At 43.2% G+C, this 18,969-nt stretch overlaps 1 protein-coding gene across 1 annotated transcript; it reads left to right on the forward strand.

The window, feature by feature from the left end:
• The first annotated feature begins 14,384 nt into the window (after positions 1-14,384).
• Positions 14,385-14,612, forward strand: LOC141127581 (peptidyl-prolyl cis-trans isomerase-like). The gene has a single exon (XM_073614180.1). It carries the CDS (start codon positions 14,385-14,387, stop codon positions 14,610-14,612), a length of 228 nt encoding a protein of 75 aa, XP_073470281.1.
• The last annotated feature ends 4,357 nt before the right edge of the window (positions 14,613-18,969 follow it).

An 18,969-nucleotide genomic window follows, 5' to 3' on the forward strand; every position in this document is an offset into this window, starting at 1 on the left:
ATACTGGCAATGGAATCCGGAGATGAAGCCAAATTGGTGCTTATTGTCACTGGGTATATTCTCAGATTTCTTTAGGCATTGTTCCCTGGGTACTAATGCCACCTCCTGGGTAATTTTATTTAATTCATCCTCCTGATAACCTCTTTGTAGGAATCTATTTTTAAGAACATCTGCCTGTTCAAAAAAATCCTCCAATTCTGTACAATTCCGGCGTACACGTAACATCTGCCCCTTTGGAATATTTCTTATCCACGCCGGGTGGTGGCCGCTTCTTATTGATAAGAAGCTATTTCGATCAGTCGGCTTGAAATAAACTTTGGTTTTTAGTGAGTTGCCCTGTCTCTCAATGGTCACATCCAAAAAATTGACCGATAAATTGCTAATCTGATGTTCCAATTTAATATTGTTAGTATTGTTATTAAGCTCAAGTAGAAAGTCAATGGCCGATTCCTCAGTCCCCTCCCAAATGAACAAGAGGTCATCAATGAATCGCCGATAAAATAAAAGTTGGGGTCTTCTCTGGCTAAACACTTTTCTGTCCTCCCACTCAGCCATGAACAGGTTGGCGAGGCTGGGAGCATATTTAGCTCCCATCGCCACGCCAACCTGTTGGGAGTAGAAGTGTCCATCACACCAGAAATAATTGTGAGACATACAAAAATCCAGTACCTGACCCAAAAATCTTTTCTGCACACTAGGGATGTCATCTCTCTTACTTAAGGCCCAATTCAGGGCCAAAGCAGCATCCTCGTGTTGTATAATAGTGTATAGGGAGGCTACATCAGCCGTTACCAAATACACTGTCGACGAGGTCTCCAATTTGACATCATTTAGTAATGTTAACAGGTCACTCGTATCTTTCAAGTATGCCCTGGTGTCCTTGACACTTGGTTGAAGAAATTTATCTAAAAATTCACCCAATCTTGCCGTAACAGAACCAATTCCATTGACAATCGGCCAAGGTGGTGGGCACTGTATGTTCTTATGCACCTTAGGTAAGGTGTATATAACAGGGATTCTGCACGCACTGGGGATTAAATACCTCTTTTCTTTAGCATTAAGTGCATCCATCCTGAAGCCCCATTCTACAAGGGCTGACAACTGCATTTTATATGCGTCCGTTGGATCGGCCGGTAATTTTCTATATGTGGTGCTGTCTCCTACCAGTTCTAACAGCTGGTTCAAGTAGAATGTTTTATCTAACAGAACCACACCCCCCCCCCCTTGTCAGCCGGGCGTACTATCAAATTCTTTTTATCTTCTAGGGATCTGATACCTTCCCTAATGTAATGGGGATTGACACCCTTGCGTGGGATTAGCTTCTCAATATCACTCAGTACCAGGCTCTTAAAGACCTCTATGAAGTGATTGCTTGGGTTTTGGGGATTAAAGATGGATTTATTCCTTAGTCCCGTATCTACCCTATTTGGAGGTACCCTAGATCTCTCAGAGGATTCCACCGGATGACTTAGGAAATACTTTTTAATATTCATCTTTCTAATAAATTTGTGTGCATCAATATACACATCAAATTTATTCATTTCCCTTTTAGGGGCGCATTTCAAACCCAGATTTAAAATATTAAGTTCCTTATGACTGAGTTCCACACTGCTTAAATTGTAAATCCCAGTTTTTACGCATCCCTCAGTCGCTTCCTTGGATTTCTTGGATCTTCCTGCCCTACACCCCCTCCTTCTCCTTGGGTGGGCATAGTTCCCCTGTCGACTCCTGGGGGGGGTGTCTGTCTCCCTCCCCCTCTCTGATGGGAGCTCCTGGGATTCCCTCTCGGTATCCCCCCTCCCCTCCCCCGTTGTCCTAAAAAAGGAGCATAGCCAGGGCGCTCTTCCCTTTCCAACGGTGAGAACCTGTTATATAGGGGGATATCACCATAACCCTCAGAGTATTGGTAAGGTGGAGGGTGATGTTGCCACTGCCTATAGTCTTGTGGTACAGTATTCCTATAATCTCTAGAAGATGGGTACTGATTAGAGTATCCTGATGGGTGCCCATCCCTCCCCTGAAACGGAGGTCTGGGAGAATGGTAATACCCTCTTCCTCCTCTTCCACGTGAAGGGGGTCTAGGGGAGCGGTAATATTCCCTTTCCTGTTGGTCACCCCCTACACTACGCCCTCTCTCTCTGGGTTTAGGGTTCATACCCTCATTACCACTTTTAACTTTATTCACTGAGTTCTTCTTATTCTCAGGTTTAGTCTGCGGAATGCTAGTCCCCCCTGCCGCATTGATATTGGCAGCTGGGTCAGCATTGTTGTTCTCTAATGAAACCTGCCACGCATAAATTCTATTGGTTTTAAAATCATTGGCATCCCTATTATATTTTTTCACTTTCTTCTTTTGGGTTTCTCGATCAATTTTTTCTAGTTTCTTCTTAATATTAGTGTTAAAATCCTTCATTTGATTGGTATCCTTCATTGGTTCTAATTTATCTTGTAGATCCTTAATTTTTTCATTCAACATCTTCAATTTAATTTGTTTCCTTTTCAGGACTAATGCCTGTAGTTCCTTTCCTGCTTTGTTAAAAAATTCCAGCCATTCCTTCATAAATGACTGGTCATTAAGACCACCCTGTGGAGATACCTCCCATCTTAAACTTCTAAAGATGAGGTTCTCCCTGCAATAGTGCTCAAATGTGAACACATCCCACCACGTTTTAATTTGCTTCTCCAGTAGACCATCAAGGGTTTTTAATAACACCGATAGGTCTTCCTCATGTTCAATCATTGGTTGATCATTAGAGAAGATAGATTCGGGGCTAAGTTGTCTATTCGTCAAGAAATTAAATGCATCCATGGCTGCGAGTGGTGAATTAAAATCAAAACTATAAAAAATAGGTATCCTAAATGCTCCCGCCCTCTGCACGAGGAACACCTCCACCGCGCCAATGTCTCCCCTAAAACTATGAAAATACTAAATAAATACACCAGTGACAGTGATTAAATCAAAATAAACTCGTAAACACAGATAATGTAGAGCTGCCCTCTTAAAAACACAATATGAATCAATAGCTAATTTAATCCTAAATGTCGGTTAAAAACCAAAAATGGTGAACCGCCACATAGGTCAAATTAGAAGGCGCTCAAAAACAATCCAGGTGTACCTTGCAGTACAGGTATTAATGACAATAGGTTCCCTGGAAAAAAAGATTAAAGGTGTATCTACAATGTGAAATGGTGGTGATACCATCTACTAATGAATCAATCACCTGGGTGTAACACACCTCTAATATTCAACAGGTTACCTAGGTGTGAACAGTGAAAGTGTACCTTACGGCATACAATAGTGGTGACACCCTCTAGTAGTGCATCAATGACTTAAATGTTGCACACTGAATTAACAGTGGACCATAAAACTATATAAATCTGTAAACATAAAAAAATTACAAAATGGTGGTGATATCCTCTAATTAGTGAACCAATCACCTAAGTGTATCACGCCTCTAAATTACAACAGGTTTACTGGGTATAAACATTCAAGGTATACCTAGCAGTATACAATAGTGGTGACACCCTCTAGTGGTGAATCAATCACCTAAATGTGGCACACTGAGTTAGCAGTGGACCTCAATAGTGTCTAAACCTGTAAACATACATAAGCTTACAAAATAAAGGGGGGATACCGAGAGGAATCCCAGGAGACACCCTCTAGTGGTGAATCAATCACCTAAATGTGGCACACTGAGTTAGCAGTGGACCTCAATAGTGTCTAAACCTGTAAACACACATAAGCTTACAAAATATAGGGGGGATACCGAGAGGGAATCCCAGGAGCTCCCATCAGAGAGGGGGAGGGAGACAGACACCCCCCCTAGGAGTCGACAGGGGAACTATGCCCACCCAAGGAGAAGGAGGGGGTGTAGGGCAGGAAGATCCAAGAAATCCAAGGAAGCGACTGAGGGATGCGTAAAAACTGGGATTTACAATTTAAGCAGTGTGGAACTCAGTCATAAGGAACTTAATATTTTAAATCTGGGTTTGAAATGCGCCCCTAAAAGGGAAATGAATAAATTTGATGTGTATATTGATGCACACAAATTTATTAGAAAGATGAATATTAAAAAGTATTTCCTAAGTCATCCAGTGGAATCCTCTGAGAGATCTAGGGTACCTCCAAACAGGGTAGATACGGGACTAAGGAATAAATCCATCTTTAATCCCCAAAACCCAAGCAATCACTTCATAGAGGTCTTTAAGAGCCTGGTACTGAGTGATATTGAGAAGCTAATCCCACGCAAGGGTGTCAATCCCCATTACATTAGGGAAGGTATCAGATCCCTAGAAGATAAAAAGAATTTGATAGTACGCCCGGCTGACAAGGGGGGGGGGGGGGGGTGTGGTTCTGTTAGATAAAACATTCTACTTGAACCAGCTGTTAGAACTGGTAGGAGACAGCACCACATATAGAAAATTACCGGCCGATCCAACGGACGCATATAAAATGCAGTTGTCAGCCCTTGTAGAATGGGGCTTCAGGATGGATGCACTTAATGCTAAAGAAAAGAGGTATTTAATCCCCAGTGCGTGCAGAATCCCTGTTATATACACCTTACCTAAGGTGCATAAGAACATACAGTGCCCACCACCTCGGCCGATTGTCAATGGAATTGGTTCTGTTACGGCAAGATTGGGTGAATTTTTAGATAAATTTCTTCAACCAAGTGTCAAGGACACCAGGGCGTACTTGAAAGATACGAGTGACCTGTTAACATTACTAAATGATGTCAAATTGGAGACCTCGTCGACAGTGTATTTGGTAACGGCTGATGTAGCCTCCCTATACACTATTATACAACATGAGGATGCTGCTTTGGCCCTGAATTGGGCCTTAAGTAAGAGAGATGACATCCCTAGTGTGCAGAAAAGATTTTTGGGTCAGGTACTGGATTTTTGTATGTCTCACAATTATTTCTGGTGTGATGGACACTTCTACTCCCAACAGGTTGGCGTGGCGATGGGAGCTAAATATGCTCCCAGCCTCGCCAACCTGTTCATGGCTGAGTGGGAGGACAGAAAAGTGTTTAGCCAGAGAAGACCCCAACTTTTATTTTATCGGCGATTCATTGATGACCTCTTGTTCATTTGGGAGGGGACTGAGGAATCGGCCATTGACTTTCTACTTGAGCTTAATAACAATACTAACAATATTAAATTGGAACATCAGATTAGCAATTTATCGGTCAATTTTTTGGATGTGACCATTGAGAGACAGGGCAACTCACTAAAAACCAAAGTTTATTTCAAGCCGACTGATCGAAATAGCTTCTTATCAATAAGAAGCGGCCACCACCCGGTGTGGATAAGAAATATTCCAAAGGGGCAGATGTTACGTGTACGCCAGAATTGTACAGAATTGGAGGATTTTTTTGAACAGGCAGATGTTCTTAAAAATAGATTCCTACAAAGAGGTTATCAGGAGGATGAATTAAATAAAATTACCCAGGAGGTGGCATTAGTACCCAGGGAACAATGCCTAAAGAAATCTGAGAATATACCCAGTGACAATAAGCACCAATTTGGCTTCATCTCCGGATTCCATTGCCAGTATAAAGATATTGAAAATATTTTCAGAAAATACTGGCATATTCTATGTAAGGATAGGCATCTGGGGGAGGTGTTACCGAACCGGCCTGTATTTATTTATAGGAAAGCCCCGAGCTTCGGTGACCATGTGGTTAAGAGGATATTGGATCCACCGAGGAGGAATCTGTTGAAATTTGACTTCAGAGGTTTCTACAGTTGCAGAAGATGTGTTTGTTGTAGGACTGTTAGAGTCAACCACAGAGGAGTAACTAATGTAACAAATAGGGATGGAGAATCCTTTGAAATTAAGGAATTTAGCACATGTAATTCATCACATGTTGTCTATCTTATGTGGTGCCCGTGTGGCCTTATGTATGTGGGGAGGACGAAGAGATTGTTGAGGATTAGGATTTCGGAACATCTTACCAACATAAAGAATGGTTACAAGTACCATAGTGTCTCCCTACATTTTAAAGAAAAACATCAACAAGACCCATCACTATTACAATTCTGTGGGATTGACATTGTACACCCCTCCTGGAGAGGGTCTAACAGAGTCAGGGATCTTTCCCAACGGGAAACCAGATGGATTTATTTGATGAAGAGTTTGACCCCTAGAGGGTTGAACATAGAACTAGATTTAAATTGCTTCATCAATGATTTTTAGATTTGGTTGTCCTAGCTTATCATTCGTTATGAATATTGGAGCATGGAGGATGAGGTTATTTGTATTTTTGAATCCTTGACGGTTTTCCTATCTTTTTTTGAGTACTTTCTGATGTTTGGATGCTGTCCGTTAGTTTGTAGTGCACACTGAGGGATGCTGTCTCCATACTCTTGGCGCATTTTAGGGAATGTTTTAGGATTTGGTATCCAAACATATTTTACCCACCCTTGTATGTACCATATTAGGGGGAGTAGGGGATATGTTTTTGTGGAGTGTACGATGGGTGTTATACTTCATGAAAAATTCGTTTTGGGATAGGTAATAATCCCTTAGAGGAGTGAAGAGAACGGAGTCTGTTTTCTGTCATATATTTATATGGATGTTATATGAGTGCGATTATCACCCTAGTAATTGTTTAGCCATGAATACCTATATAAGGGGGGTCATGCTTCGCTGTTCAGTACTTGCCTGAGGGGTGAATTAGTATTGTTTGCAACCTTCGCTGGTTTTAATTGGTATCCTTATAGAATGTTTATGTAGTATAAATATTTGCCTATTTTTTATATCTACGTTTATCCCTTAAGTAGAATTTAACATTACATTTTATGTTTTAATTTTATTTTTATTTTCATTTTTATATATTAATGAGGATGATATTTAAATTCTTCCTTTTTAGTCCAGCATTTTTATGTAATGTGGATTATATTAACATATACAGGAAGAACGTAGCTTTTATTTATTATGACTGGGAAATGAGTAGGTCTAGACCAGTTAATATTTGATCTCAGTTTATGTGCCCTGCAAGAGGGTTGCTATATGTACCATCTTCTTATCTGGGCAGCGGGTTAATTATGTGAGAGATCATTGTGATTACTGGCCGGTACTGAAGTGGTAACTTTATGTATTTAGGGCATTGCGGTTTACACTTATATAAGCATACTATTTGGTAGATTGCTTAGATCCTGTTAACTGCACTAATCATTATTAGAATCTTCGCTTATGCCTAATTCCTACTTGTATCAGCTGTAAGAGATATTATTGTGCCCAGCGCACGGGGACGCGAGGTGTGCGCATGCGCAGAACGTAACCCGGTGGGCGTGTATTTCAGAGCAGATAAAAGGGTTGAGTGGCAGCTTACACAGCCAATCCCATGAAGAAGTCTATCCATGACAAAACATGTCGGGGGCGTGGCTGTGAGTTGTGACGTACATGCTGTCGGCCACACAGGAGGATAGGAATACGAGCGCACGGAGGGACGGAGGTATCCCGAGGGAGGGGTGAGAGCACATCCAGCAGCTGTACACCTCGGGTCCGCCGTGACCATTGGTTATTGTTTTATCCACGAAGTTGATGCTTGCTGTTCATTACACGTTTTATGCTATATTACGTTTTACACAATGTGAGTGCTATGTGTGAGGATTGCAGTGATTTTAATAAATTGTTATTGCTGAATTACACTATTGGAGCATTTATTTTCTTTTATGTGGATCCATTGAATACCATCGCTGTGAACTTCGTATGCACTATTTACCCTGGAGTGTGGTAAAGAGAGCTTGTTTTGCCTTGCATGAGAATGCTGGCATTATATTTCGGTGAGTGTATGTCTGGAGAGTGTAATTCACTGGCACAGTGGTGAGGTGGAAGAAGCACGGAGTTACTCATCATTTGACATTTATCACTGAGGAATCATTTGTGTGGGACATTTGATTTATATTTCATCGTCACTATTTTTCATCACCTGCAGCCTTTTGGAGGCTGGTTCCATTCATGGACTGTTAATGAGGTTTTTAAACTTTTGCAGCATGAATTGAAAAACTTGCACTAATAATTTTTATTGCTGTCACTTATATATTATATAATAATTTTTATCGCTGTCACTTTTATATGTTTAATTATTTATTTGATCACACCATATATTTTGTAAGCTTATGTATGTTTACAGGTTTAGACACTATTGAGGTCCACTGCTAACTCAGTGTGCCACATTTAGGTGATTGATTCACCACTAGAGGGTGTCACCACTATTGTATACTGCTAGGTATACCTTGAATGTTTATACCCAGTAAACCTGTTGTAATTTAGAGGCGTGATACACTTAGGTGATTGGTTCACTAATTAGAGGATATCACCACCATTTTGTAATTTTTTTATGTTTACAGATTTATATAGTTTTATGGTCCACTGTTAATTCAGTGTGCAACATTTAAGTCATTGATGCACTACTAGAGGGTGTCACCACTATTGTATGCCGTAAGGTACACTTTCACTGTTCACACCTAGGTAACCTGTTGAATATTAGAGGTGTGTTACACCCAGGTGATTGATTCATTAGTAGAGGGTATCACCACCATTTCACATTGTAGATACACCTTTAATCTTTTTTTCCAGGGAACCTATTGTCATTAATACCTGTACTGCAAGGTACACCTGGATTGTTTTTGAGCGCCTTCTAATTTGCCCTATGTGCCGGTTCACCATTTTTGGTTTTTAACCGACATTTAGGATTAAATTAGCTATTGATTCATATTGTGTTTTTAAGAGGGCAGCTCTACATTATCTGTGTTTACGAGTTTATTTTGATTTAATCACTGTCACTGGTGTATTTATTTAGTATTTTCATAGTTTTAGGGGAGACATTGGCGCGGTGGAGGTGTTCCTCGTGCAGAGGGCGTGAGCATTAAGGATACCTATTTTTTATACTGTGTTTGTGTCAGGAAAGGTCTTCGCTGGTAATATTGATCATTTGGCGTGCAGCATTGAGGTCCACCAGCAGGTGTCTCCTGGCAGTTCGGAGCTGCTCTTTCCTGCAAGTATTCTATCACCTTTGGGCCGCAGTACTGGTGTCCACCAGCGGAGGAATCCTGGCAGTATGGAGCAGGTATTCCCCTCTGCAGACAGGTATCACCTGACCTTAATTAGCAGAGCTGCAGTATAAATACCCAGCCATTGCAGACTTATGTTGCCCTGGTATTGTCCTTGAGTCTTGACCTGTTACTCTGATTCCTGTTACTCTGATTCCTGTTACTCTGATTCCTGTTACTCTGATTCCTGTTACTCTGATTCCTGTTACTCTGATTCCTGTTACTCTGATTCCTGTTACTCTGATTCCTGTTACTCTGATTCCTGTTACTCTGATTCCTGATTCCTGGAACCTGTTGATCCTGTTTTCTGTCCGTTACCTGAACCCTGGACTCTGAGCCTTGTACCTGACCCGTCCCTCCTGTGATCCATCCATCCTCTCTTGTCCTGTTTATCTCCCTTCCCAGCTACTGATTCCTTGTTTATGACCCCGGCCTGGCTTGACTACGATTCTGGTACTCCCTCTTGCTACATATGCTGGTTGGTTTTATATCACTGATTGTTTGGTTGTTCACTTGTATTTGTGGTGTGTTCACATATGCATTTTCCTTAAACTAACTTTCACCTATTTATGTCTGGTTCACTCTGTCGCAGTCACACAGTTCTGGTCACATCTGGTATATGACAGAACACCAGGGCCATCCCTGACCGGAAGTGGCTGCACAGGGGAACCATTTTGATTCAGTTGGTTGCAAACATGAATGACGATGAGGTTATTTATTTTTCTCTGCTGGCATCTGAAAGTGGTGATTATTGCCGCCATGCTTGGAAAGGATGGTCTGGTGACCAGTTGGTTGTTTGCCACTATACGTTTGGCTCACTCACTGGTCGATCAGGGTTATATATTGTTTGGGGAGGTGCAGCCTTTGATCAAGCTATGTACTGAGCTGGCCCTGCCCTGTATTCCAGAGGGCCATGATGATTTCACTCCTCCTTTTGATTTGAATCAGGTTGTATCCCTAGTGTGGCTTTTTGAAGATGATCCAGCTGATTTTTGTGAGCACTACTCAGCCTGTTCCCCACAGGTGATTGCGGAGTGCATTGTGTCTGCTCAGTCTTTTGTTAGACAGGGAGAATTAAAGGCACAGTTTGTACAACCTATACTTTCAGCATGGTCTGACATGATGCAAGCAGCTCCAGCCAAACAAACCACCTCTACCACCAAACACCAGCCTACCCAAATGTATGTTTCCCCATCACCCATGTCAACCGCAGTTGCAGCTCAGTATACGCTGCTGCCAACCAAATACTCATATCCAGTCTCTGCTCCCTGTACCTATCCTGTATTCAACCCACCTGCCTCTTCTCAGCTGTCCACAAACCCACAGGAACTTCCCCCAGCTACTGTTACCTCTTCTCTGACATATCCCAATCCTCCTTTCCAGTCTGCTGCACCCCTCACCTACAGAGCTTCAGTGGCTAAGCCAAAGAAAAAACGAAAGTTTTTTCCAACCAAGACGATCCTGCCAGTAACCCAACCTGCCTCCGCACCAGCTAATCCAACCCAGTCTGACATCCCGGTGCCTGCCTTCCAGCCTGACGTCTCGGTGCCTGCCTTCCAGCCTGACGTCTCGGTGCCTGCCTTCCAGCCTGACGTCTCGGTGCCTGCCTTCCAGCCTGACGTCTCGGTGCCTGCCTTCCAGCCTGACGTCTCGGTGCCTGCCTTCCAGCCTGACGTCTCGGTGCCTGCCTTCCAGCCTGACGTCTCGGTGCCTGCCTTCCAGCCTGACGTCTCGGTGCCTGCCTTCCAGCCTGACGTCTCGGTGCCTGCCTTCCAGCCTGACGTCTCGGTGCCTGCCTTCCAGCCTGACGTCTCGGTGCCCGCTTTCCAGCTTGACGTCTCGGTGCCCGCCTTTCAGCTTGACGTCTCGGTGCCCGCCTTCCAGCTTGACGTCTCGGTGCCCGCCTTCCAGCTTGACGTCTCGGTGCCCGCCTTCCAGCTTGACGTGCCCGCCTTCCAGCTTGACGTGCCCGCCTTCCAGCTTGACGTGCCCGCCTTCCAGCTTGACGTGCCCGCCTTCCAGCTTGACGTGCCCGCCTTCCAGCCTGAGGTGCCCGCCTTCCAGCCTGAGGTGCCAGTGTTCCAGCCTGAGGTGCCAGTGTTCCAGCCTGAGGTGCCAGTGTTCCAGCCTGAGGTGCCAGTGTTCCAGCCTGAGGTGCCAGTGTTCCAGCCTGAGGTGCCAGTGCCCGCTGCCCAGCTTGATGAGCCCGCTGCCCAGCCTGATGAGCCCGCTGCCCAGCCTGATGAGCCCGCTGCCCAGCCTGATGAGCCCGCTGCCCAGCCTGATGAGCCAGCTCTCCAGCTTTGAGTGTTCCTGTCCGCTGCCCAGCTTGAAGTGTTCCTGTCCGCTGCCCAGCTTGATGTGCCACTGCTTGCTGCCCAGCTTGAGGTGCCCGCTGCCCGTCTGGACACCATGGACTTTCCCCAGCAACGGCTAGTTGGAGCGTCCGGAGGTCGCTCCTTTGAGAGGGGGTACTGTCAGGAAAGGTCTTCTCCGCTGGTAATATCGATCATTTGCATGCAGTATTGAGGTCCACCAGCAGGTGTCTCCTGGCAGTTCAGAGCTGCTCTTTCCTGCAAGTATTCTGTCACCTTTGGGCCGCAGTACTGGCGTCCACCAGCGGAGGAATCCTGGCAGTATGGAGCAGGTATTCCCCTCTGCAGACAGGTATCACCTGACCTTAATTAGCAGTGCTGCAGTATAAATACCCAGCAATTGCAGACTCGCGCGAAGCATGCCGTCCCAAAGTAGCTCCTGAACTCTTTTGGGCAAAAATGCTTCCCGCAATTGCGACAATGGGGGCAAGCCCTCACCACGATTTTAGGTGTCATTCAAATGAATGGCGTCTCAAATGCGAGTCCTGTGATTTGTCATTCATACATCGGCGCTTTCAAATCATGGGTAGATTCACGGCAAATCTGCCCACAATTTAAAATGCTGAAGTGTGAATGCAGCCTTAATCAGCAGCTGTGTTGCCAACCGTCCACAGAGAGGAGAAAAATGCCTGTTAAAAATCCACTTTTTGCCATTCGGAAGCAGCTGAATGGTGCACTGCTGAGATTGGCATCAGATCAGGCAGCAGGGCAGGTCTGGTTGCGTGCCTGTGCAGTGACATCATGGCACATAACAAGCATGGCTTTTATTCACAAGCCCCACTGCCCAATCTGAGGCTAACTACAGCAGTTCACTATTCTGCTGGCTCCATGACTGCACATGCGCAGTTCAGAGCCTGCAACAAGTGGATTTTTTTAAAAGCCTTTTCCCGCCAGCTGCCTACCACACAAAGCACTGGTGAAAAGGTGTGTGTGTGTGTGTAAGGGGACACTAATGGAAGGTGCCACTCTTGGGGCTCTGCTGAAGGGTGCCACTCTTGGGGCTCTGCCGCAGGGTGACACTCTGTGGGCTCTACCGCAGGTTGGGACTCTAATGTAAGGGAGAACTCTGCAGACTGGTTTGATTTGAAGCTGTTACACTTGCAAAGGGTGGGCCAACACAATATTGAACCCCACAGACTAAGGCTGGGGTGCCATTAAAGTTAATGTGTGTGTCACATACCAGGTGCGAGGCCAAGGTGCTGAGAGGGCTCCCCTTGCGGCTAAGTGCAGTGCACCCTGAAAGTGGCACAGGGAGTGCAGTGCCCAAAGAAGCATGGTTTGCCATTTTCTGTGGTTTGATGAGCTGATCACCGGAAGGTTGCTGGAACAAGCAAGATGCACTGTAGGGCAGGTGTACTTGCGGAGCACCAGGTGAACTTGGCAGATGGACAATCTGGAAACAGAACCGGGGGTCATGCACAGTAAATCAGTCAATGTGAGATTCAGGTAGCAGAACTGGAACAAGCCGGGGTTATACACGGTGAGACAGGTTGCAGCAGAGTCAGTAAAACCAAGCCGAGATCAAACACAGTGGAGCAGACAAGAGCAGGGTCAGTAGTACAAGCCAGAGGTCAAACCAGGAGATCAGGATAACAGGTTAAGCAAGCCGGGTCGGTAACGGAAGGTCAAAGATCAGGATACACAAGAGCACAGGAACACATGGGAACTGATGATAATCCAGCAATGCACAGGTCTCAGCAGCAGGTTTATATAGGCCAGGAGATGCCATCACGCATCTGCGTACGCTCGTTAGCGTCATCGCTCATCTGCGTACGCTCGTTCGCACAGCCGCTCATCTGCGTGCGCCAATACGCACGGGAGCGCGTCTGATGCGGCCATGATGGGTGTTCGCAAGATTGCCAATTCTTTGGATATTTCCATGACAGCGTGTAAAGGCAGGCAACCCAATACTTTTGGTTATATATCTATATCTATATAAATATAGATATATAAATATAGATATATATATATATATATATATATATATATATATATATATATATATATATATATATATATATATATATATATATATATATATATATATATATATATATATATATATATATATATATATATATATATATATATATATATATATATATAGAGAGAGAGAGAGAGAGAGAGATACACAGAGAGAGAGAGATACACAGTATCTCACAAAAGTGAGTACACCCCTCACATCTTTGTAAATATTTTATTATGTCTTTTCATGTGACAACACTGAAGAAATGACACTTTGCTACAATATAAATTAGTGAGTGTACAGCTTGTATAACAGTTGTATATTTTATCCGACCTAAGCAAACACATGCCATCCGGCACCTCATCCCAAAAAGTCAAATATAGAATGAGAATTGGGGTGGGATTATAGCGGGGCCAACAAATAATAATAGAAACCAATAGTACTTAAAAAATTCAATATATTATAAACATAGTTAAAAACCAATCAGATCTGATCACTGTGTTTCATTGTACATCTTCATTAGCTAGTCACACAAGTGGATTTCCAGTTGTACAAAGGTTATATGTTCGTATGATATCCCAACATGTTTCGCCTTTTGGCTTCATCAGGGGATTAACGAACCAACCAGAAGACACAAAGGACTATATATATACAGTATCTCACAAAAGTGAGTACACCCCTCACATTTTTGAAAATATTGACACTTTGGGCCCAATTTGGACATTTTCACTTAGGGGTGTACTCACTATTGTTGCCAGCGATTTAGACATTAATGGCTGTGTGTTGAGTTATTTTGAGGGAATAGCAAATTTACACTGTTATACAAGTATAGAGAGAGAACTGGGGTGGGATTATAGTGGTGCCAACAGATAATAATTCCAAAGACCTGTGAAAACTTCTTTCAGTTGTGCACTGAACAACCAGGATTTGGTTACAAAGGCTCTTGCTTCCACAGAGTCATCCCTGACTTTATGTGCCAGATGTGCCAGGGTGGAGACTTTACCCATCACAATGGAACTGGTGGAAAATCTATCAAAGGAAACAAGTTTGCAGATGAGAACTTTACTCTGAAGCACGCTGGACCAGGAATTCTGTCCATGGCCAATGCTGGCCCTAACACAAACGGTTCCCAGTTCTTCATCTGTACTACCTTAACCACTTGGCTTGATAAAAAGCATGTTGTGTTTGGTTCAGTGGTACAATGCTAATAGGAGTGACTGAAGCCACAGCAACATTAGAGATCCAGAACCAATTTCATGCATGTGGAAGGGGGTTATCGGTAGGTGGAGAAGACTTGTCAAGAATTCTCATGTCACGGCAATGTAGCACAGGCTCTTTTCCCAAGCACATCTGGTAGACAAAGATGTAGACTTTTTGTTGTGGCTCCACAGTGAGTGTTATTGTCTCTTCAACTTCAGTGACCTCATTCCAATTCTCTTTCTCTGTGTTTGTACTAGAGCCACCGTATTCAGCTGTAAGGGAAAACTGGTCTTAATGATCAAAGCAGCCAATCCCCCTGTCTCAGCCGACACAGTTGCTGCTACTTTCCACACACACACACAGTAATACCTTGGATTACGGGCATAAATCGTTCCGGAAGAATGCTTGTAATCCAAAGCACTCGTATATCAAAGCGAGTTTCCCCACAGGAAATAATGGAAACTACGATAATCCGTTCCACAGCCACTGCTTGTCTATGCAGTACCGCATGTGGCCAGAGGTGCGGGGGCGCCGGAGACACTCGGAAACACTCAGAGACGTTTTAAGACCACTCGGATACGCTCGGAGACACTCGGGAACCGAGTGTTTCCGAGTGTTTCCGAGTGTCTCCGAGCGTCTCCGAGCGTCTCTGAGTGTCTCCGAGCATCTCCGAGTATTTCCGAGTGTCTCCTGGCAAGTGCCAATCCGCTACATGTGGCAGGTGACTTGGCAAGTGACAATCCGCTACGTGTGGCGGGTGATGTGGCAAATGACAATCCACAACATGTGGCAGGTGACGTCGTGGCAAGTGACAATCCGCTACGTGTGGCAGGTGATGTGGCAATCCGCTATGTGTGGCAGGTAACGTGGCAAGTGACAAGCCGCTACGTGTGGCAGGTGACGTGGCAAATGACAATTCGCTACATGTGGCAGGTGACGTAGTGGCAAGTGATAATCCGCTAGTTGTGGCAGGTGATGTCGCAGGTGACAATCTACTACATGAGGCAGGTGTCGTCGTGGCAAGTGACAATCCACTACGTGTGGCACGTGACATCGTGGCAAGTGACAATCCCCAATGTGTAGCAGGTGACGGTGGCAAGTGACACGCTCAGGACTCCAACAGATTCTGCATTATGGTGAGTTCATTTTATATAACAATGTAATAATAGAAATAATGCACTTCAATCATTCTTTTTTGCGATACTGCACTGCATTGATTTAAATGACAATTGCCTGGTTGTGCAACATTGTACGCAAACAACATTGACGTCCCTTTTTCCCCACAAATAGAGCTTTCTTTTGGTGGCATTTGATCACCTCTGTGGTTTTTATTTTTTGCTCAAAAAAAGAGCGACAATTTAGTAAAAAAGCCCAATATTTTTTATATTTTGCTATAATAAATATCCAAAAACAAAAAAAAAAAAATTTCTTCATCAGTTTAGACCAATATGTATTCTTCTACATATTTTTGGTAATAAAAAAAAAACGCAATTAGCGTATAATGATTAGTTTGCGCAAAAGTTATAGCGTCGACAAAATAGGCGATAGATTTATGGCATTTTTATTTTTTTTTACTAGTAATGGCGGTGATCATCGATTTTTAGCGGGACTGCGACATTGCAGTGGACAGATCTGACACTTTTGACACATTTTTGGGACCATTGACATTTATACAGTGATCTGTGCTATAAAAATGCACTGATTACTGTGTAAATGTCACTGGCAGGGAAGGGGATAAATGTGTTCCCTGGGAGGTGTTTCTAACTGCGGGGGAATGGGACAGAATGGAGGAGGAGAGAGATCTGCTCCTTATCACTAGGAACAGCAGATCTGTCTCTCCTCCCCTGTCAGAATGGGGATCTGTCTGTTTACATTGACAGATCACCATTCTGGCTCTCTGTGGAGCGATCGCGGGTGGCTGGCTGACATCTCGGCCGCCGGCCACACACAGGTCCTTTTATACTCCTATATACATGTATAGAGCCATGAGAGGTCCTTTTATACTCCTATATACATGTATAGAGCCATGACAGGTCCTCTTTATACTTCTATATACAGGTGTACAGCCATGACATGTCCTCATTATATTCGTTTACATGTATAGAGCCATGACAGGTTTTCTTTCTACCCCTATATACATGTATAGAGCCATGACAGGTTCTCTTTCTACCCCTATATACATGTATAGAGGCATGACAGGTTCTCTTTCTACCCCTATATACCTGTATAGAGCCATGACAGATCCTCTTTATTCACCTATATACATGTATAGTGCCATGACTGGTCTTCTTTTTTACTCCTTTTATACATGTATAGAGCCATGACAGGTCCTCTTTATACTCCTATATAAATGTATAGAGCCATGCCAGGTCTTCTTTATACTCCTATATACATGTATAGAGCCATAACAGGTTCTCTTTCTACTCCTCTATACAGGTATAGTGCCATGACAGGTCCTCTTTATACTCCTATACATGTAAACAACCATGACAGGTCCTTTTTATACTCCTATATACATGTATAGAGCCATGTCAGGTCCTCTTTATACTCCTATATACATGTATCGAGCTATAACAGGTTCTTTTTATACTTCTATATACATGTATAGAGCCATGACAGGTCCTCTTTATACTCCTATACATGTAAACAACCATGACAGGTCCTCTTTATACTCCTCTATACATGTGTAGTGCCATGACAGGTCCTCTTTATACTCCTATACATGTAGACCACCATGACCGGTCCCCTTTGTACTCCTATATACATGTATAGAGCCATGACAGGTCCTCTTTATACTCCTATACATGTAAACAACCATGACAGGTCCTCTTTATACTCCTCTATACATGTGTAGTGCCATGACAGGTCCTCTTTATACTCCTATACATGTAGACCACCATGACCGGTCCCCTTTGTACTCCTATATACATGTATAGAGCCATGACAGGTCCTCTTTTGACTCCTACATACATGTATAGAGTGATGACAGGTCCTCTTTATACTTCTATATACATGTATAGAGCTATGACAGGTCCTCTTTATACTCTTATATACATGTATAGAGCCATGACAGGTCCACTTTCTACCCCTATATACATGTAAAGAGCCATGACAGGTCCTCTTTATACTCTTATATACATGTATAGAGCCATGACAGGTCCTCTTTATACTCCTATATACATGTTTTGAGCCATGACAGGTCCACTTTATACATGTATGGAGCCATGACAGGTCCTCTTTCTACCACTATATACATGTATAGAGCCATGACAGGTCCTCTTTATACCCTTATATACATGTATAGAGCCATGACAGGTCCTCTTTATACTCCTATATACATGTATTGAGCCATGACAGGTCCACTTTATACATGTATGGAGCCATGATAGGTCCTCTATATACTCCTATATACATATATAGTGCCATGACAGGACCTTTTTATATGCCTATATATGTGTATAGAGCCATAACAGGTCCTCTTTATACTCCTATACATGTATAGAGCCATCACAGGTCCTCCTTATACTCCTATATACGTGTATAGTGCCATGACAGGTCCTCTTTATACTCCTATATACGTGTATAGTGCCATGACAGGTCATCTTTATACTCCTATATACAGTTGTGCTCATAAGTTTACATATAATGGCTGAATTTATGATTTCTTGGCCATTTTTCAGAGAATATGAATGATAACACAAAACTTTTCTTTCACTCATGGTAAGTGTTTGACTGAAGCCATTTATTATCATTCAACTGTGTTTACTCTTTTTAGATCATAATTACAAACAGAGACTACCCAAATGACCCTGATCAAAAGTTTACATACCCTGGTGATTTTGGCCTGATAACATACACACAAGTTCACACAAAGGGGTTTGAATGGTTATTAAAGGTAACCATCCTCACCTTTGATCTGTTTGCTTGTAATTAGTGTGTGTGTATAAAAGGTCAATGAGTTTCTGGACTCCTGACAGACCTTGCATCCTTCATCTAGTGCTGCACTGACGTTTTTGGATTCTGAGTCATGAGGAAAGCAAAAGAATTGTCAAAAGATCTGTGGGAAAAGGTAGTTGAACTGTATAAAACAGGAAAGGGATATAAAAAGATATCCAAGGAATTGAGAACGCCAATCAGCAGTGTTCAAACTCTAATCAAAAAGAGGAAAATGAGGGGCTCTGTTGAAACCAAACCACAGTCAGGTAGACCAACTAAAATTTCAAAAACTAGCCTTGCAGGAAATGTCATTCTTGAATGTGTGCGCTGTAATATGTTTTCAACTAAAATTTCAGCCACAACTGCCAGGAAAAACCCACAAATAACTTCAGGTGAAATACAGGACTCTCTGAAAACATGTGGTGTGGC

Source organism: Aquarana catesbeiana, linkage group LG02, assembly GCF_042186555.1.
Source record: "Aquarana catesbeiana isolate 2022-GZ linkage group LG02, ASM4218655v1, whole genome shotgun sequence".
In the NCBI taxonomy this organism is placed as follows: domain Eukaryota; kingdom Metazoa; phylum Chordata; class Amphibia; order Anura; family Ranidae; genus Aquarana; species Aquarana catesbeiana.